At 40.7% G+C, this 22,465-nt stretch overlaps 2 protein-coding genes across 2 annotated transcripts; both read left to right on the top strand.

The window, feature by feature from the left end:
- Nucleotides 1–1,064: 1,064 nt before the first annotated feature.
- On the top strand, nt 1,065–2,631 carry csdc2a (cold shock domain containing C2, RNA binding a; the record flags this gene model as incomplete). Its single annotated transcript, XM_083904246.1, has 3 exons — nt 1,065–1,267; nt 1,407–1,529; nt 2,378–2,631. The coding sequence occupies 3 exons, from the start codon at nt 1,065–1,067 to the stop codon at nt 2,538–2,540; spliced, it is 489 nt and encodes a 162-aa protein (XP_083760372.1). The 3' UTR covers nt 2,541–2,631.
- A 5,649-nt stretch (nt 2,632–8,280) lies between these two features.
- gucy2cb (guanylate cyclase 2Cb) lies at nt 8,281–22,158 on the top strand (the record flags this gene model as incomplete). Its single annotated transcript, XM_083903749.1, has 27 exons — nt 8,281–8,518; nt 11,123–11,235; nt 11,346–11,413; nt 12,070–12,285; nt 12,729–12,847; nt 13,057–13,159; nt 13,261–13,375; nt 14,033–14,174; nt 14,407–14,489; nt 14,642–14,747; nt 14,993–15,080; nt 15,977–16,079; nt 16,165–16,224; nt 16,303–16,374; nt 16,470–16,574; nt 17,358–17,444; nt 17,577–17,709; nt 17,811–17,948; nt 18,342–18,418; nt 18,489–18,580; nt 18,675–18,833; nt 19,165–19,357; nt 20,068–20,242; nt 20,851–20,949; nt 21,065–21,159; nt 21,239–21,315; nt 21,945–22,158. The coding sequence occupies 27 exons, from the start codon at nt 8,281–8,283 to the stop codon at nt 22,156–22,158; spliced, it is 3,270 nt and encodes a 1,089-aa protein (XP_083759875.1).
- Between the last annotated feature and the right edge of the window lie 307 nt (nt 22,159–22,465).

The following is a 22,465-nucleotide window of genomic DNA, read 5'->3' as shown; positions in this document are numbered from 1 at the left end:
CGGAAAGCAGACTCGTCATCTCCGGATCTTTGCAAAGCAGCGTGATCTCAGGCTGCAACCACCGCGAAACTCATTTCATCAGTTTTCTGATTTCTCAGCTTCTTAAATGTGAATATTTTTCTGTTTTCTTTGCTCCGTTGTAACAAAGAAATCTTTAAAACTAAATCATTTTGGGTTGTGTGGACAAAACGAGACATTTGATCAACATTTTATGACTTTTTATGGACCAAACAAGTCCTTGATTATGAAAATAATCCTTAGTTGCAGCCCCGAGTCATGGCTCTCTTGTTTTGTTATTCTTGTTTGTGTCAATTCTGTTGTCCACCGTTTTGTTTTTCATGTATATATATATATATATATATACTTTTTTAAACATCTTGTAAATGCAGGTGAATTAATGTGTATAAATGTGTGTGTGTGTATATACACAGTATATATATGTATGATATTGTCATGATAGCACGACTTAATTCTCATAATATCACAACTTTATTGTCATAATATTAGGACTTAATTCTCATACATACATATATGTATATATATATACATGATATTCTCATGTTATCACGACTTTATTCTCATAATATTACGACTTAATTAGCCAACATACATATACTGTATGTATCTATATATGTGTGTGTGTGTGTGTGTGTGTGTATATTTATATATATATATATATATATATATATATATATATATATAATCATTACAAATAATGTGTAATAACAATAATGACCCAAAAAAATGTAAAAGAAAAGTCTGAAGAAAAGTAACTTTATTCTACTCTCTGTGTCTCATTGTTGCTATTTCTCTGGTGCACGTTTCGTACAATTTATCCAATAACACATCTCTGTCTGCCATTTTCCCCTCATCTCTCTTGCTCAGTTCATCATTGTTCTCCTCCTCTTCCTCCTCTTCTTCCTCTTCCTCCTCCTCTTCTCCCTCACATACACACTTACCATGCAGGAGGTGTAGCCCTCCTTCCTCCACAACACTCCCCCTCCAACAAAAAACAGAAGAAGAAGGAGAAGAAGAAGAAAACACTGCACGTGTCACCAGTTGAGATGTCAGACCCGGACACCTCCTCGCCTCCGGACCCTCCTCTGCCGCTGCCTCTGCCTCTGCCGTCCCCTCGCACACCTCTGCAGCTCTCCTTCCCCTTCCTGAGGGAGGGCAGCCGGGTCTGGGAGAGGGAGAGGAAGCCGCCTCAGCCCGGGGGAGAGCCGCCCAGCCCACTGCCCACCAAACGCACCCGCACATACTCGGCGTGAGTGGCAGCATGAACGACTCTTGTTTTTTAATGACTTATGAGTTGTGGAAAAGACGAAGTGGTGATGAATGACGCACTGTTCCTCTCTGTGTCTCTTTCTCTCTCTCCGTCTCTTTCTTTCTGTCATTCTCTGCAGGACAGTACGAGCAAAATCAAGTCCAGTGTTCAAAGGGGTTTGTAAAAACTTCTCCAGGTCTCAGGGTCACGGATTCATCCGTCCTTCTCACGGAGGAGAGGACGTCTTCGTCCACATCTCAGAGTGAGTGACGTCACCACCACTCACCTCATCATGTCATTTCACAGGATTTTTACAACAGATTATTAGGGCCAAAATACATAAAACAGTTTTTAATCTTTTCAGAAAAAAGTTATGAGGGGTTAGGGTTAGGGTTGTAATTTTATGAGAATAAACTTGCAATATTATGAGAATAAAGTCGGGATCTTTCAAGAATAAAGTCGTAATTTAATTATGAGTTTAAAGTGATGATGAAAATAAAGTTGTAAATAAAGTTGTAATCTTTCGAGAATAAAGCTGTGATATGAGAATAAAGTCGTAATCTTTTGAGAATAAAGTCGTAATCTTTTGAGAATAAAGTCGCAATCTTTCGAGAATAAAGTCGTAATCTTTTGAGAATAAAATCGTAATCTTTCGAGAATAAAATCATAATCTTTCGAGAATAAAGTCGTAATCTTTTGAGAATAAAGTCGTAATCTTTCGAGAATAAAATCGTAATCTTTCGAGAATAAAATCGTAATCTTTCGAGAATGAAGTCACAATCTTTCGAGAATAAAGTCGTAATCTTTCGAGAATGAAGTCACAATCTTATCGAGAATAAATTCGTAATCTTTCGAGAATAAAGTTGTAATTATTTGAGAATCAAGTCGCAATCTTTTGAGAATAAAGTTGTAATCTTTTGAGAATAAAGTTGTAATCTTTTGCGAATTCGTAAATAGTTGTTATTCAAGCAAAATCTCAGATGATCAGCTTATGGTTTGGGCTTCACTCATAAAGAAATACTTAATCTTAAATCACATTATCACCACGTTATCATAAACATCAGGACTTTGAAAAGAGTGTGACAGAAACCGTGTCCTTACGTTTGCCAGCATCGACGGAGAGTACGTGCCTATGGAGGGCGACGAGGTCACGTACAAGGTCTGCCCCGTCCCTCCAAAGAACCAGAAGGTCCAGGCCGTGGACGTCGTGATCACTCACCTGAAGCCGGGCACCAAACACGAGACCTGGTCCGGTCAGATCATCAGCTCGTAGCTTTCAGAGCGGAAAAAACCTGTCTGGGAATGGACTTGGGTCTGAGGACTGGAGATTTGTATCAGCCTGAGTTGGCGGAGGTTTGAGGATGAAGGTGAAAGGTTAGGACTAAGCTGTGAATGTATGCGTTTATGAACGTTTATGGTTTTGTTATTTGGGTTAAAACAGTTGGGAACTTTTGGAAAGTTGCACCGTTTTTATACTTTGACGGAGGGAATATTGGATGTTGGAGAAATGAGAGGGAAGGTAGATTTGAGGCCAAAATGCACTCAGAGCAAATTTGAAAACATTTCAGCCATATTGACTCTCCTTGTGCACACTTTTATAGGCGACCAGTGCACGGGAGTTTGAATTTTACTCCCACTTTTTATTTATTAATGTCGTGGTAACCAGTCGTGGAAAAAAAACTACTGCTTTCAAATCCTGAGGTTTGCGATTTTAGCCGTCAATCACGCTGATATGTCCTTTTTGTCCTCTATCGGGATCATTATATTTACAGAAGCTGACATCGCGCGCTTTTAAAGACGACCTGATTGAGACGATGAACTCCTCAGGAAAAAAACATTTACCGAAGCTGTAAATAACGCGACGACGAAGGCTCATTTCTTTCAAGTTCTTGCAATCACTGGAGTCGCCCCTCCCCCTAGTGGTTGTTCGGTATATCCTTATTTTATATACGGTCTGCGATTTTGTTTTACCGTTTTATTGCGTGCCACCACTGCCAAAAGCCTCCAAAAGTCAGGCGTCAAACATCCGTGTTTGATAGATTTCACCACGAGAACAAGGAATAAAGGGAACACTTTTATAACGGCCTTCATCTCACTGCCTCCATCAGTGATAAGGAACTTTGACTCTGCTGTTTATCAGTTTAAGAGCTGTGATAAAGAATCGCTCTCCTTTATATTGTAGCATTGTATTTTATTTCCATCGGTGAAATCCAGTCTTATTGTAGCTGCCTCCAATGGCCAGAGGAGAACATCATCTACATATTTACTTGAATCAAAAACTGTTGTAAGTGTTGTATAAGGAGGAAGATCTAACTCTGGATCATCTGTTTTTGAAGAGGCTTGTTTGTTTTCTCGCTAAAGGCCTTTGCACATAGACGGTGAAGCGTCGACAGACTGCTAAATACCTGACAACGTGGGTTAATCTCCGACATTTAGCAAAGTAAATAAATCTGAAATCTCAATATTTAAAGGTGCCATATGTAAGAATGTGGCCAAAAACGGTTACTACGTTCAAATTCAATTCATTGGTTGCTCGGCAGCTGAGACTCTACTGACAGCGGTAGGTGGCGCCACATGCCAAAACATGATTTCAAAACATAAACATGATTTGCAGTCTGAAAAATATATTTTTTAATGCGAATATTTTGTCTGTACTGTTGTTGTTGGTGAGTTCAGTTTGTTATATGAACATAATTCCTGAGTCTCTGTGACATATTAGGAGGATTTTATGGCCAGTTGCTTTACATTTATTACATAATGCACCTTTAACAGTGACACACGTGGTGTGCAAAGGCCTTCAGAGTTCCATGAAGTGAGTGCTTTTCCTTCCTGTATAAGAACTTTACCTATAAGTGTTTACAGCCAAAATACTCAAAACAGTGATGGACCAGATGTAGTAAATGACTCTGCTGTGAAATACAGCGTTTGCCACGGATTATACTAATAAAAAGAAAAAGTGAAACCAGGAAAGAGGCGAGTGAAGGCTGAAGGTTCAGTAACGACGATTACGACAGATTATTTATTTATTGACTTTATTTATTCTCATTCGTAGCTGTGACGGCGTCAGGTGCTCGATGATTAAAAGCAGGGTTTCTAAGATTTTTGTGCAAACGTAAACCTGTGTGAAGACAATGCATTCCTTGCTCTAATTATATATATCTATATATTAAAAAAAACTGTCGCCTTTTGCTAAATCCTAACACCAATCCACTAATTTCTACATAAACCTCGTCTAATTTTATTTTTGCTTTGTTGTTTTTGGAGATGGGCATGTCCTCTTCTGTTCTGTTGGAATTTGAACTCTTTCGCCGCGCAGTAAACGTCAAAAGAGTCGTCGTCGGGGTCTCTGCAGCATTTTTAATTTCTCACCGCAGGACGACAGAAACACGTCCGATTGTCAAATCTCTGTGAGTTCTGTCGTTCGACATGAAAACTAAGTTTGAATAAAACTTGCTACTGTATTCACAGACCTGTGTGTACATGTGTTTGTCTCCTCTCTCGACCACAGGAAAAACCTCCTGGTGATCACTGTCCTGTCTTCCTCTTGTCCACTAGAGGGCGCCACAACACAAAAGTGTTGATGATTACAAACATGTCTGAGCTGGTAGCTCCATTTAGTTAAAGTCATTCTATAAAGTCCTGAGATAGTGGGTTTCAATCTTTGAAAAACTCTGACAAGGAAATTAAGAATAAAAGCATCAAGAGCATCATGAGGCTCAGTCCATCAGAAGATGTTCATTAGATAACACGTAAAAACAAAAAATTAGTCAAAACAAAAAATTCCCCCAAGATGATGACGTCGAATTCACATAACCAAACGCAGAAGTTTTGGTTTAGGTTTTGGAGGTTTTTAGTTTGGTTTTGTTGTTTTTGAAACACCCAGACAGACACACACATATGAGTAGACACATACCTCCAGTGGGATTCGAACCCACGATGCTTTGAGCAGTGATGAAACGTCCTTAGCCACTGAACCACCTTCAGCGCTGATGAACAGTTTGTCCCCATAATTCAACACTTCAATTTTTGAAAAACTGACCAAGATGAGAAATCAAGAGCATCGAGACACCAGAATATGACTTGTATCGCTGAAGTTATGAGTTCTAATCTCACAATGAAGGAAAGTTCACACGCTTTTAAAACTTCAGACCAAAAACTGTGCTTAAAAACACCAAGAAAGCTTTTGACATAGCTCAGGAGATATGGCTCCTCTTGTAAGAGTAAGACCTGTTTGTCTGAGGTTCTGAGTTCAAATCCTACCGTGACCTCAAGTATTTTCAAGATTAAATATAAACAGTAAAAAGCTAAAAGGAAACCTTAAGAACTACAGGAGCAGGTAGCTCAGTGGACAGGATCGCTGCTGTGAAGTACTGAAGGTCATGGGTTCAATTCTTATAAAGAACAACACAAAGTTCAACATCCACAGTGAAGATTGAAAGGTGACAAATCCATCACGCTGACAAGACGAATTGGTGGTGTGATGGATTTGTTCACAGCCATAAGATTGTGGAGACTGCAAGGTCGTAGGTTCAATTCCACAACTGTCAGTGTCTGACTTTTTTCCCACAAGTGTAGCAGAAGATTTAAAAAAACAAAACACCCTCTCTCCATTAACAGAGGCTGACACCTGGTGGCCTGCACAGGAATTGAGTCCACCTTGCAGACGCCACAAGTTTATGGTTGTGATCGAAGGCAACGCGCCAACAATTCCTGATCCTGCTGTGAGACTTTTAACATTGAATTACAAGGACAAACTTTTTGATCCTTCATCACTTAACTTGTTTCATGTGATCGTCTGTCCCTGTCGCGAGCATCACCAGCGCTGAAGGTGGTCCAGTGGTTAAGGACGTTTCATCGCTGTTCAAAGCATCGTGGGTTCGAATCCCACTCGAGGTATGTGTCTACTCATATGTGTGTGTGTCTGTCTGGGTGTTTCAAAAACAACAAAACCAAACTAAAAACCTTCAAAAGCAAACAACTACCAAAAACCAAAACCAAACCAAAACTCTCGGGTCATTTACGTGCGTGCGTTCGGTTGCGGCGTTTCGACTTCAAGGAGGATTTCTACTTCATCATCGCGGGAGCAAGAAGCTAGCCTCGAAAAGGCTTGAGAAAGCCTCAAGAGTGCTAGCTTTTTTGATTTGTCTAATGTCAGCAAAAATAATATAATAATATGTTGAAATAGGAACAGTTTAGGGGTTTTGACGTGTGGTTGTACGAGATTCTAAAACAAAGACAAAGGGCGTCTCCAATTTTAGTTTTCGTTAGTTTTCGTTAACTAAGATAACCTTGACTCTACAGGGATTTTGTCCTTTTATATATGTCCTCATCACATGAGTTATTCCATTTAGAGGTGAAGACAGGTTTTAAAGGAAAGACAGAGCTGCTTGGACACTCAAGAGTGAACTTTCGAGGTGTAATCAAGGTGAATATTGAGTTTATTGCGCGAGGGCGCCCTCAGCTGATCGTCATGAAGTCACTTCACTCACTGAGTCACGTCTAGAGTCTGTGCTGCAGGGCGTGGACGCCTCTGATAACCTGTTAGGAACAGACAGCAGAGTCGTTATCTGTGAAAGCTTTTTTTATGACCCCCGTCCGACCTTCGCTCTTCTCCTTTCTCTGCCTGTTTTCCCTCGGCTGTCCTGCAGAGATTTACGATTTTGCCGTCCGACACACACAATGCAGAGAAAACCTAGGCATGTACACACAGACTTGTGATTTGCCTCTAATTCAGACTTCCCATTGACCTTATTAAATCTGCCACTTTATTAGGTACATAAGACCCGGTGTTGTCTGCTGCTGCTGCTGCTGCACAACAACAGTTGTGTCACCAGATATTGTGTGTAAGTGTAAAGAACGTTTAACCATAAACAAATGTCCATTAGATTCGAATGAGTTCACACAACACTGATTATGTCAGTTTTCTACACACAACTCTCTAACGTATCTGTACTGGACTTTGTTTTTTGTGTTTCTAGAAACTTTTAGTCCACCACATTTCCTCTTTGTTACTCGTTACTACCAAATAAAATGAGAAGAAGAAGAAGAAGAGTTGGTATTAAAGCCAGGAATTGAACCCACAGCCTTCCAATTTGAAAGCCTTGTCCTACTCACTTTTTTTTTGAATACTTTTACTTCTAAAATGTAAGTACATTTTATATCAGATAATTACTTTTGGTACTTAAAGTATATATACTTAAAATTCAAAAATACTGAGGTCTTTTAGGTTTCGTTTTCTGACGTAACCGGCAACCCGTGGTTGCTCGGCAGCTGAGACTCTACTGACTGCAATGATTGGTAGACGGCGGTAGGTGGCGCCACATGCCAAAACATGATTTCAAAACATAAACATGATTTGCAGTCTGCAAAATATTTTTTTTAATGCAAATATTTTGGCTGCACTGTTGTTGTTGGTGAGTTCAGTTTGTTATATGAACATTTTTCCTGAGTCTCTGTGACATATTAGGAGGATTTTGTGGTCAGTTGCTTTAGATTTATTACATAATGCACCTTTAAGTATAGTAAATGTCATATACTTAAAGGCTTTTACTTATAAAGTAAGTATTCAACACAGTAGATGGAGTTTAAAAATGCAAAATACAGAAAAATATGGCTGAGGTGATCATGGGGGGGATGGTGGTCATGTGGGGTAAGCTCATGTGAATAAGTGAGTTTGGAGTTGAGATTTAAAGTGACACTGAGTGACAATAAAAACCAGATAAAATCACTTCTCTCTGTGTTTTACTGTGTCTGTGTGTTTCATCATGAACCTCATGCTTCAAATCTTTTACGCAACAACAATCGTGAGAAGGTTATATGGCCCTGCCTGTGTGTCTTCACAGGTTGTATATTAACAACTTTCTGTGGCAGGTGAGTGATAACACACACAGGAAGAGAGAGCAGCGGACAGACAAGGAATCAGTGTGTCGTCAGCGGTGTGGGGGATAAACATATACGTCTTGGATGGAAGAGGAAACAGAGCATGAATTTGTGAATCCGACAAATGCTCACAAATGCAGGACACTGGGGCACTTGGGAAGACTGTGATCATGAGCGGCTTGTGTTTGTGCTTGTGTTTGAGCGTGCTGGGGGTTCTCGCCGCTCCGTGTTGGAGCGTCAAACAGTGTATGAGAGGCACGACGATCAACGTGATCCTGCTGGAGGACGAGGATTTTCCCTGGAGCCTGAAGTTTGTGCGACACGAAGTAGTGAAGGCCATAAAGGAGGACGCAGACATCAATGTGGCAGAAGGTAAAGGACGTTAAAAACACATTATTTTAATGACCGCATGTGTAAATGTGACACTTGTGAGATTTGTTAAGATAAATATCAGTACATGTGTTACTGGTGAAGAGTTAAAAATGCACTATGTAATAAATCTAAAGCAACTGGCCATAAAATCCTCCTAATATGTCACAGAGACTCAGGAATAATGTTCATATAACAAACTGAACTCACCAACAACAACAGTACAGACAAAATATTTGCATTAAAAAATATATTTTGCAGACTGCAAATCATGTTTATGTTTTGAAATCATGTTTTGGCATGTGGCGCCACCTACCGCCGTCTACCAATCATTGCAGTCAGTAGTCTCAGCTGCCGAGCAACCACGGGTTGCCAGTTACATCAGAAAACGAAACCTAAAAGACCTCAGTATTTTGAATTTGAATGTAGTAACTGTTTTTGGCCACATTCTTACATATGACACCTTTAAATGAAAATGGCACACAATTGTTAAAAAAAAAAAAAAAAAAAAAAACGATTCAGGCTGGCCTAAGAAAAAGATAATCAAATAATAGTATGTGAACATCATCTGTGTAAAGTGAAGCAAAACAACATTAGAGAGGTTTTAGCACAGAAAGTACATGTGAGGTCTTACGTTTGTATTTTCTCGTGTATAAAACTACTTATTTCTATTTATTTTATCACTATTAGTGACAATTTATGTCTTTACTTAAGCTTAAGCAGATTCCTATGTATTTCCCATTCCAAAAATGAACACCAGGTGGCAGGGCTGAGCTGTATCCCTGAACACAGGCCTGTATCTCCACGGACTAGCCGATTGGAGTAAATTACACCTTATTTTGAGTCATTAGAGCCAATAGAAGGACGATATCGTCGCCAAAAAAATGAGATTGACAGCACTGTGAGCCAATCAGGATCAACAACACACCGGCAATGTTACCCGGGACAGGCTGCTGTTGATTGAGATTGTAACGCTTTCCACCTGGGTCAGCGAGAGACGCCCGGAATGGTTTGAGTGTAACACAGGAAGTCCGTCTGGCGAAATATGGCGTTGTCATCGCTGTATTTTGAACTTTTTGATGGAGAAACATCAAAGGTAAGAGCATTTTTAACAGCAGTCTTTCGGTGAAGTGAATTCTGTTGACTTTATTATTTGGCGTTTGTCTTTCTGTGGCTTTGGCGTCGAGTACTTTGACGTATGTCCCAAATTATCCGTGGAGTCTCTGCTTTCATTTAAGGGCTATGGTGTGTGTTCTGGAAAACGTGTCCTCAAGTGTGTTGACAGAGCAGTGCCATATGTCGTTAATAGTTTAGTTGTTAATTGAGCTGTGTTTGTCACATTTAAAATAGGTTTATACAGCCTTGTAGCCCATATTATGCTGTTTAATTTGATGTGTGTCACGCTTATCTGGTTCCCCCAATTGGGGATTTTTGGGTCCCCCCAATCTGGTCTAAATTATATGCTTCACACAATAATAATAATAATAATATTCTGAAAAAATAAATGAACTCATTCAATAGATTATGTTGCTAGAATTAACTTTTTAATTGAACTTAAACTTAATGTTTGGTTTGAAAAATAAAAATGGCTACATATATACATACATACATATATATATATATATACATACATATGAGGAGTAAACCTAGTTAAAGAGTCTGATAATAATCCCTGATCCTACAGAATACATTTGGCCAGATTATCTGTTCAAATCAGCCTAAAATTGGATGGTACACATGATTGTCGGAAGGACCAGATGGGAACCATAATCCGGCCAATTATAACCTAGTTTTGTTTAGTTTTTCCTCTGGTGGAGGACACATTTTGGGACTAGTACCAAAGCTTTGTGGATTTATTTTTATGTCTTCATATAAATCACCTTTTATTTGGCGCCTACAGTCTTGTCATTGTTGCTGTACTGCGACTGCACCACGATTGTTTCATCATCTGCGTCAACAAACTGGCTTGTGTGCACACTTTGTTCCGCTGACGCTGCACGTCAACCTCATCAGATAAATCATTCCTGATAATGTGACCCTGAACATTTCCGTGTATTAACGCTCATTATCTGCCATTAAAACAATAAATCATGTAAAGAAAATAAGAGAAGTCCACATCTACACATTCTTGGATTATAATATTTCTATTTACAATTTCAAGGAAGAGGTGGGGGGAAAAAAGGTCATTTGTTTAAATGACTTCCCGCATAGATTTTTATTACACTGAACAAAATTGCTATACCTTGATCTTCATGTTGACACGATCATAAAAATAAACATTGCGTAAACATTCATATAGATGTTGCTGTGAGCTCGGGGATGTTTAAACACATAAACAAAAGGGATTTCTCCCACTGTTTTACTTTGCACCAACATATGCCCAATTTATTCTTTATATAGTTATATATGTGGTTATACTCTAGTTATTTTAGGGCAGAAAAACACTGCGTTTTATGAGTTTCCTACATATTTGTCCACTGTTTGCCTGCTGTATTTTGGTTGTTATGGAGTATGACTGAATTACTGCTGTTGCAAATGTGATGTGTGGAAGAAATAAATAAATAAAATGTCCGTTCCTATTATTCTTCCTTTATTCCCACAATCAAGGCGTGGAATTTAACCTCACGGCCATCTTTGGCGGCTTCAACACCAGCGTTTACAAACTGGCGGGCTGCCAGAGCAGCACATGCGAGGGAGTCGCAGAGCTACAGTCCCTGATCGTGAGTCAAGCTACAAAAACTAAATGTTTTACGTTAAAGTTTCCGCTATGTGTCGGTGCAGATGGACGGCAAACAAACTACTACGTCACAGACTTTTGTCTCTCTTGCAGAACTCGGGTGACCTGGGATGTGCCGTGCTCGGGCCGACCTGCAACTATGCGAGCTACCAAATGGTTGAGTATGTCCTTGTTTGTACAGCCATGGTCACACTAGTACAGAAAAGTCCAGCACACGTGTAAATTAGTCTTATATAAAGTACCTTAAAGGGATACTTGAGTAAGAGTAGTCTTAAAGTATTTGACGTTTACTGTACTTAAGTATCAAAAGTCGACATTGACAGATTCGACACCAGTCATTTCTGTATATACATATATATGCATGTAATACATACATATATACATACATTGTATGTATATGTATGTATGTTTGTATATATGTGTATATATATACGTGTATATATGTGTGTGCGTGTGTATATATATATGTGTGTATATATATATACAGTACAGACCAAAAGTTTGGACACACCTTTCCATTTACTTGAATGAGGAAGTGTGTCCAAACTTTTGGTCTGTACTGTATATGTATGTGTGTGTATATATATATATATATATATATATATATATATACATGTGTGTGTGTGTATCTATATTTATGTGTGTATGTATATTTGTGTATATTTATATATATATATATGTGTGTGTGTGTGTGTATATATATATATATATATATATATATGTGTGTGTGTGTATATTTATATATGCCTCTAACCTGCTTCTTTCTCTATCCCTCTTTTCTTTTCACCTCGTTCCTCCATTTCTTCATGTCTGCCAGTTCAGAAAAGGGTCTGAACCTCGGGACGCCCATCATCTCCGCGGGGGCCTTCGGTCTCACCTGCGACTACGCGCGCAACCTGCACCGCCTCCTGCCGCCGGCGCGCAAGATCTCGAGCTTCCTCATTCACTTCTGGAGAGAGAACACGACGATCAAACCCGAGTGGAAGACGGCCTACCTTTACAAGTACTACATTAACACCGAGGACTGTTTCTGGTGAGTCTGTAATTCTAGTCCCAATCTAATCTACAAAAATGTTGACAGAATACATGCTGTATATCGAGAGGACAACTGCTTTACACTGAAAATGCAAACTCTTTTCCGGAGAACACTGTAAGATAATTGCCTGTACATTGTTTCATAGTAAATTACTCAAAATATGACTGTATTTTACTATAATTAACTGAAAAAAAACACTTTTAACTAGACGTTTTTGTTGTATAGCCTAAGCTATAGTTACTTCACAAAAATAACATAGAAATACTATATAATATAATATAGTAAATTATCACTATTAAGTGTAAAAAATGAAGGTTAAACACTGGGAAATCCTGGAATTAATTCACAGTTTAATGTCCGTGAGGCTTTAAAGCAAAACTGTTGGCCAGTAAAAAGACGTTCTTTTATCATAACAAACTCTTCTGATTTTGTTTTCACAGGTATATAAACTCACTGGATGTGGGTTTAGGCGAGTTTTCCCAGAGTATCTCCAGAGAAGTGCTGCGCAGTCCACATGACCTGAGGGCGGTTCTGAAATCGCCCAACAGGACGAGCAACTGTGGGTGCTTTGAAAATCAAGAAAAAACATTGCTTTTTCAATGTTAAATTGCTGTGACTTGACGTCTGACTTTCACGGGTTGATAATGACAAATTTGGCCAGTTTTAAACCTTTTTATTTGTTCTTCTACAGAACTCACAACAGAATATAAAAGTTGAAGTTTGGTTTTGGTCTTAACTTTCTGGCGTTATACCGTCTTTTGTTTGCAGTGTTCATCATGTGTGGATCTCCCAAAGACATGATGGAGGTGAAACGCAACGTCCCAGAGGCTGACAGCAGTGAAATCCTCTTCATCCTCATCGATCTTTACAAGTCAGTGGTCTTCCTTTATTTTACTCTCTTTCGCCGTCTCTCGTCCGTGAATTTATAGGGAAAATGAAAGGTCCTCGTATGTCTCCCGCCCTCTCTCGCAGCGACGAATACTACTTCAACGCGACGTCACTGCCCTCCATGAAAAACGTGCTGGTGGTGACGATGCCCAACACCAGAAGTTATCGCATCAACGCCGACCTCAAGGGCAACAGCACGGTGAGGACGCGCACACACACACACACACATGGGGACTTCCACAATCACTCGTTTCTCATCGTCTTAAGGCCACATTATACTTCTCCGACTGCATAATGCGTTATCCGTCTGCGTCACCACGTAGACCACTCGAGCCTTTATACTTCTGCGTCGTGGTGACGGATAGGCGTTGCAATTTCCCGGCCGATCAGTAGGGGTCGCTGCGCAAGGTTGTTGTGCTTTTGGCTACAGTGAGCAATGGCGTCCGAGGGAGAAAGACTGTTGTTGTTGAAACAGCGGCCGTTTGTCACTTTTCTGTGTCCCGGAACGCAGTTTTAAGTCTAAACATGTGCTGTGTGTGTTAAGATATGACGTATTTATAGTTAGGCAGCTACGAAGTCGGCGGTGTTTAGCTCCGCCTTCTGTGGACGCTCGGTGCTCACTGTGAGCCGGCACAGAGCAGCTTCGCTCGGCCTGTCCTGAGGACCAATCGCAGCTCTTGCCGTCTCCGTTGTCCCTTGACGGAGTGACGGACACTTAAAAAATATTCCGTGCACCCGGAGACGACGCAGAGGCTCTTCGTCAGGTTCTGCGTCGACGCAGAGGACTCTGCGTAGCTACGCAGAACACTTTACGCAGGAGTATAAATTGGGCTTAACTCTTCCTCTCTCTCTGCAGATGAACGACTACATGTCTGCGTATCACGACGCGGTGCTGCTGATAGGACAGGTGATGCGGGACATCGTCGACACGCCGCCTTCGGAGATGGAGCAGATGGAGTTTGTCAATGTGAATTACTTCAGGAACATGTCCTTCAATGGTAGGGGGAGAGGGTGAAACAAGATGTACACAGTGTTTAGTGCTGAGGCCTCACAGATGGAGGCTGTCAACAGTTTGTCACTTCATTGACATGATGCCTGGAGGCTTCAGCTGCATGTAGCTTGTGCCTATTGTTCATACATTAATCCGTTTTCTACCGTTTTTTATCCTCCACATGAGGGTCGATTCCTAAAGTGATTTCCGTTCTCGTACATTTCTCTGAATCTGTGCAGGCACTGCCGGGCTCTACAGGCTGGACGAATATGGAGACAGAGATGTGAATTTAACCATCATTTACACATCGACTGACAACAAGGTCATTTTTTCTCTGATTAGCAGATGATGTGATTTTATACTTGTATTTCTGTATGTTTGAATAGTTGTCATCCCTTTTACTGTCTTTGCCCGGGACACTCGATACGTTTTATTCCCGGTTAAATTAACTTCCTCTTCTCGCGTGATTTGCAGTATCACAGTCTATTCACGTTCGACACGGCGCAAAACACAATGGAGCAGGTCGAGACGGATCCTTCCTTCATCTGGGGACGAAAACTTCCTGACTTCAAACCAGATAGTGAGGCTACACACACACATACACACACGTTTGTGCAGCATTGTGAGGACCTTACCCTAACATTAACCATCTCAACTGAATGCCTTAACCCTAAAACCAGGTCTTAACCCTTAAAAAGCCCTTAAGCCAGCAAGAACGCACACAGACGCTCACCAGCCACTTTATTAGATACACACATTCATATACTTGATTTCAACGACTTGAATGTGTGTGTTAATCACGTGTCGCTTGTTTTACCTTCACAGCTTCACGTATATCGAAGCTTGACATTGCCGTCATCGTGTTGGCAGTGACGGTGGTGGTCGTGGCCACCATCGCCTTCATTTTCTTCAGGTGAGTGATGGTCATTTTGGGGGATCGCAGTGCCTATGGGCCTATTAACTATGGGATTTAATCAAGCTAAGGCCATAGTCCGACTAAAACAGGCAATCGGACAACTTGCCGAGTCTGACTCTCTGTATCTCTCTATAAGCTCGTGTATTTTTTGAATCAGTTTCCTGTTGACCTTTACGCAACAGAGAAACAAACGAAGTGAGATGGATTGTGCTGTGTATGTTTCGTACCTGCTGTACATGTTAATCGTGATACAAATTAGGTCGATTATGGCTCTTGTGGTTGCTGTGTTAATCCGGAAAAAATAAGCCGTATGATTTCTGGCAACAGTACTGCAGTTTATATGTTGTCTCCTACTTCTGGGTCAAAGCCTGGAAAGGAAATTTCAGGAAGTCCGACTCCAGTCCGATTCTAGTCCGACTCCAGTCCGACTAAGCATATACATGCAGGACTAATTGGACTATGAATCGCATTATCCAGATATATTAGTTCGGTTAAGACTAGCTTGTTTTTAATCGGACTAATGTATTTATTTGTATTTATTTACGTCGTAGCTTGTGGTCTGCGTTTCTATGATTCAAAACAATGTTTTGAAAGTGTGTTTCAACAATCAACGTTATTGATCGTAGATCTATGAATACCTTTCGAACTTGACTTGGGTTCGATGGAGGAATCAAAACTGGACAAATGGGAAACATTTTCAGTTTTTTTTCATTTTATTTTGAAAAACTAATGATACACGGATTTGTTACATAGTTTGTGTTCACCAGAATCAAACAGAGGCAGAATAATAACATCAGTGACGACAAAGGTTATGCACTGCACCTTTAAATGTTGCGTTTTCTTCAATCTCTACTTTTGTGAATGCGGTTTGCTGTGTTTTTGTTTTGTTTTAGACAGAACAGGACAGAACGTCAACTTAGAAAACGCTGGTCACACATTTCCTCCGATCTGGTCACGCTGCTGGAAAATAACACACTCAATGTCGTCTCTTTGAAGGTGAATAAGACACTTTTTTAAAAATATATCACAAGCGCACGAGAACAAACACTGAAAATGTCCTTCGTCTGCTCCGATCGCTCAGATTGAAGTCGAAGCGAAAAAGAAGAATTTCAAGATCCGCCGGGCGCTCTATGATAAGAAGGTCAGCACTGATCAGCAGTTTTCAAACACGAGTCATGGGCTCAAGAAACGACCGTTAACGTGGTTGAATGCGTTTCAGATTGTAATTCTGAAGGAGCTGCAGCACTCGGACGGGATCTTCAACAAGACTCGGAGGATAGAACTGAATGCGGTGAGACACACACACACACACAAACACACACACAACACAGTCCTCTTTAATCGTATTTGTCCCAGTTTAACGTTGTTTCATGTGTTCCTCTGCAGCTCCTGCACATCGACTATTACAGCCTGACAAAGTTTTACGGGACAGTGAAGTTGGATCAGGGAGTGTTTGGAGTGTTTGAGTATGGAGAGCGGGGGTCACTCAAGGTACGAATGACACACACACACACACACCTTGACCTTGACATTAATTGTCTGTTTTTTTGCACACGTATCGATCCCAAATCCCGCAACAAGTTGCAGTTCAAGTAGTTTTTGCTCACATTTTATGTCTCTAATGGATTTAGACATATTTCCCCAACTGTAGGGATTTAAAATTTGCTTCATAATAAATAATATTGGATTGGCATGAACCGTGAGGTACATTTACAGGGTGTCCGTGGGGTCTCAAAAAGTATTAAACGTTGATAAATCAATTTTGGGCAAATTAAGGCCCTTTAAAAAAAAAGTCTTCATGAGGTATTAAATTTTGTCCACAGAGTCTGACGGGTCCGCGTGCGTACATGTGACGTTACGCGTCTTGCGACAGCAAACGTGCTCCCCCTGGCGCGAAAAAATATCGGAAATTGCACAAGATAAACTCCAAAATCATCCGACATGGGGAAAATGTACATTTATTGCAAACAAAAACTGTTTTGTGGGTTAAATATATGTTGCCGATTACAGCTTGAAGTGGCAAAAAAAAGTCTTGACAAGGTTCGGGATTCCTGCATATACCCTGATTTATACTTCAAGAGAAGACACGAGGAGGAAAAAGTAATGCCAGGGATTGCGCTCTCTAATCCGAACTGAGAGTTCTTGAGGCCCACTCTACAACATGCACTTGCACAATCTCAATGGGAATTTCCTGGCTAATTAAAGGTTAAATTAATAATAATAATAATAATAATAATAAGGACAAGAATAAAAATGTTATGTGTTTTCTTCCAGTACGTGCTGAATAACAAGATCTCCTACCCAGAGGAGACCTTCATGGACTGGGAGTTCAAGATCTCCGTCATGTACGACATCGCCAAGGTGATACAGAGACTCGGCACGTTATATATACATATATATATATATATATATGTATATATACTGTATGTACACATATATATATATATATATATATACACACAGGTGTGAGGTGTGTGTGAATCCTGTGTGCAGGGCATGTCCTACCTCCACAACAGTGACATCCAGGTGCACGGTCGCCTCAAGTCCACCAACTGTGTGGTGGACAATCGCATGGTGGTGAAGATCACCGACTTTGGCTGCAACAGCTTCTTAACTCCCGGAAATGGTAAAAGCACAGTACTTGTAGTGGTACGACGACAAACTCCACCATCGCTGCTTACCTTTCCTTATCTCCTCTCTCTCTCTCCTCCATCTTCCTCCTCTCAGATTTGTGGACGGCCCCGGAGCATCTGAGGCAACACGGCACGTCTCAGAAAGGAGACGTCTACAGCTTCGCCGTCATCTGTCAGGAGATTGTGCTCAGAAAGTGCACCTTCTACACCGAGTGCTGCTCCGACCGCTCAGGTGCGACACACTGTCCGGAATCAAGGCTTCACACACACTCGCAACGCTGAGCTCCTGAAAATATAGAGAACTAACTAAAAAACGTGGGACTGTGTGCAAATCATCAGATTTGGTCGTGGACATTCAATCAGGGGTTTTGATAACTGCATCCTGCTGCTCGTTCTAAGACGGTCAAATACAGAGGTCAACATTTCCCCACAGGGGTTAGGGTTAGCCTGCTATTGCAAGCTTTTCAAAATGTTCACCACATCTGATATATTTTCTTATTTCCCCCAGAGAACTGTATTTATTGCTGGCTATCCACACAACATATAATAGTAAAAGTGTTCCAGATACAAGTTACACACCAGTTTGAAGGATAATGAACGTAAGGATGTGTTTGTTTTTGAACAGAAAAGCTGGCCAGGGTCATAATGTCCTACTTTAGACCAGATCTTCATTTTGAGACGGCTTCAGACAAAGAAACAGAGGTGAGATATATTTACACCCCTAACGCAGCTAGCTTTATCTACGCCTGACCTTCACATTCTGTCTCTAAAGGTTTATATGATGATAAAAAGCTGTTGGGATGAGGATCCAGAAAAAAGGCCGGACTTCAAGAAGGTTGAGAACTGTCTGGGGAAAATCATCAGGTATTTTTTATATATGTGTGTGGCCATGTTTACACACAGAAAACAGCAGAAAACCCTGTGGCTGATGATGATGATTCTTCTTCTGTCTTTTCAGTAAAATCCACAACCAGGAAAACGAGAGCTACATGGATAATATGATCCGACGACTGCAGATGTACTCCAGAAACCTGGAGCACCTGGTGGAGGAGAGAACGGCTCTGTACAAGGCTGAGAGGGACAGAGCCGACTGCCTCAACTTCATGCTGCTTCCTGGGTCTGTTTACACAACAGAATGACACATTAACCCTTCAAAATGCCCGCCTGGGCTTTTGTTTCGCTTATTTTATCCATAAAAGGGACAGAAAATGTCCTGCGAGTCGGTGCTTTTGCCCATTTTTTCCAGAATAGCTTTCAATATCTGGCAGTTTACTGTGTGTTTGCTTTGACTTGCAACATTTTGTCATAACATGGGCTGCAGATTTAAGCAAAATAAAATCCACACCTACTCGAGTCTATGATATCTTGAAGACAGATTTGGAAACCAGTGGTTTGACCAAAGCTCAGGCCGATCATTCCCGTTTTGTCATCATTCCGTCGTGTTGCAGTCCCGCGGTGAAGAGCCTGAAGGAGACCGGCGTGGTGGAGCCGGAGCTGTACGACGAGGTGACCATATATTTCAGCGACATCGTGGGCTTCACCACCCTGTGCCAGTACAGCACGCCCATGGAGGTGGTGGACATGCTCAACGACATCTACCAGAGCTTCGACAGCATCGTGGACCACCACGACGTTTACAAGGTACCGACGAGACCGACCTAACTGTCCAAAATGGTGGGAAAACGGGTGTTTTAAAGTTGTCCTACTCAAGAACGGTTGATGATACACATTCAAGTTTTGGTTTGTGTGCGTCGGGAGGCTTTCAGGAGCTCCCGCATTTAAATTTGTGAAAAACAGGTTTGAATTGACTGAGAAATTACAGTTTTAAAACTCCAGAGTTGAGTTTTAACATGGGGATCAATGGGAGCTTTGACCGGAACTCTTTTTGTGCGCTTTTAGGTGATTTTAAGAAAAACTGCAAGTCGTACGAGACTGAAAACAACTCACATGGTTAGACAACAACCTTAGCAATGTTTTATGTAAAAATTGTCTGTGTAGTTTGGAAAATGTGTGCAGGACAAGAGTTTGTTTAAAGATTTCTGTGATTGTTTTCATGGACCTCGCAATACACACTCATTATAAAAGCTGAAAACGTCCAAAAAAAAGCTGCCAAACTTAAACTATGATTGTTTAAAAACAGTAATAGGTATCAACATTTGAATTTAGGTGAGAAAAGTCTCAAGTCTCGTGACCCGTTTAAGGTTTCAACCACGTCTCTAGGTTAAAATATGACGACGTTATTAGGCTTCAAACTGGGCTGGGTTGTGATCTTTCTATCACTCAGGGGAATAACGCTAATCTGGCTGTAATCTGAAGGTGTACTGTAGGTCGTCTCATCCGTCTGTCCTCAGGTGGAGACGATCGGCGACGCCTACATGGTGGCGTCCGGGCTGCCCAAGAGAAACGGCAACAGACACGCGGTGGACATCTGCTGCATGGCCCTGGACATTTTAGCGTTCATGGGCACGTTCGAGCTCCGACACCTGCCCGGAATCCCCGTGTGGATACGCATCGGCATACACTCAGGTAGACCACGCATGAATTATTTAATTATTTCTTCATTTAATTTTGAGTGGAAACTAAGCATTTTGGATGCATACAAAAGCAGATTTTGTAATATCTACGTCCAATTAAGGTGTTTTTTTGAAAATTCACCTTTTCTGCACTTTGTGTTTGCTTCCTGCACCAAACCTCATGGAAAAAAGCAGCATTTTACATCACAGGACACACAGGAGTTAGTTGTTGATTCACTGCTGCTTCCACCACTCGATTCAAAGCTGTTATTTTGTGACTTGAGTGTTTTAATTCAGATTAATGTCAGTGTTACAAACCTAACCAAACCAGGCAGCATCACACCTGCAGCTCCCTGGTTCACCGTGAGCTAAAAACGCTGATTTTCTCTATGGGCTTTGGTCCTTTTCCACTTCTGAGAGTGGAGTTACATATTCTAAGGATATCTTAGACTTATGCAGACATATTGTTGTGTTGACCCTTTTGTTTAGTGACTGAAATCTGCACCTGTGCTGTATTGCTATTAAATTGAGTATTTTTCTACCTAGATTTGTTCTTTCCACTCATTTCCTAACCTCATAAACGGGTTATTCCATGATGTAAAACTGTCTGTGTGTGTTTAGGTCCATGTGCAGCAGGTGTTGTTGGGGTAAAAATGCCCAGATATTGTTTGTTTGGAGACACGGTCATCACGGCGTCTCGCATGGAGTCGACGGGACATCGTGAGTGCAGAGATTGTCTGACCTTTCTGATCAAATTATGTCACGCTGCACGTCGCTCTCGTGCGATTACAGGACACGACTGATGTCTTTATTCGTGTGTCTCCTCGTCCTCCAGCCCTGAAGATCCACGTCAGTCAGCCCACGATAAATATCCTGCAGAGGACGGACTGTAGGTTTGAGTACGAGTTCAGAGGAGAAACTAACCTGAAGGTATTTATTGACGCAAACCTGAATTAAAAGTCCTGCAAAAAAGAAAAGGCAACAGATATAAGCGTGTTTGTGTTTTAAGGACAAAGGCACAGAAGCGACGTACTGGTTAACGGGTGAAACTGGAGAAGACTACGACCTCCCGACTCCGCCCACAACGTGAGTAAAAACATTCAGCATTTAGTTAAGTACAAGTCCTGTAGCTGATTCCAAATATTCCAGAGTTTTTACCGTGTTAATAAATTCCCATTTGAGTAAAAATTAAAGTATTTCTCTTGTCTGTTTTTGTTGTTTTTTTGCATAAAAACATTTTAAAGTCAAGGAAAAACGAAATATTTACTGAGAAAAAACACTGTAGTTGTACAGGAATAGGAGACTTTGCTTTTTAGTGTATTTTAGTAATGTGTTTTAGTGCCTGAATGTTAGGCTTTTCTGATTCATTTCTGGCTTCAAATTGGGGTATGAAAAAGGTGAATTGAGTGTATAACTATTTATTTTTAACCAAGTTTTTGAAAGATTTTTATAGAAATATGACTTTTTTGTTTTTATGACAGGTTTGTCTAATAGATCTTTTACTTTTAAGAAGTAAGAAGACAGTTATCTTTAATATTTAAGCACTGTGAAATAAAAACAACATATGAGGAAGCTCAAAAATTTCTATTTTCTATGGGGTTTGTAAATTATGAGGTCACGTGACATGGAAGCTTATTTTAAATTTAAATTGTCTTTTTAGGAGTAGAAGCCTTTCACCATTTGGTTGAAGTTAAAGGTTCTGTTCACTCCTCCAGGGAGAACTTCCAGCGGCTGCAGCAGGACCTGGCTCACATGGTCCTCAAGTGTCTGGAGCAGCGTTCCCGACAGTCCGTCCGCAGGAAGAAGCCCCCGCTGTGTCCGAGCAACGACGACGACGACAACAAGGAGCACGAGTCGGAGAGTGAGAACCAACAACCTGAGTACCTGCATCTGGCAACTGTTAATAACACACTCAGTACTTTCCTGTAGGACAGAGAAACCAGCAGGGGGCAGTAGAGAGGGGAGGTCTGTGATCATGTTTACAAGGTGATAAAAGATCTAAAATGTGTATATATTCAAAATTAAGTACAAACTAATACCTTTTGAGGGCAATGTTTATCATTAAATCTTCTTAAAAAGACCATGACTTTAAGTAGTTTTATACTTTCTTGTTGAGATTGAACCCTGTTGTGTAATAAAAATTAATCCTGTCACGAGAAAGAATCAGAGATTCAAATCTGTATTTTAAACCAAAAGGGAAAAAAGTTTTATTGTGACATTCATAAACAATATTAAA

Source organism: Microchirus variegatus, assembly GCF_963457635.1.
Source record: "Microchirus variegatus genome assembly, chromosome: 17".
Classification (NCBI taxonomy): Eukaryota; Metazoa; Chordata; class Actinopteri; order Pleuronectiformes; family Soleidae; genus Microchirus; species Microchirus variegatus.
This window is presented reverse-complemented; position numbering and strand designations above follow the sequence as displayed.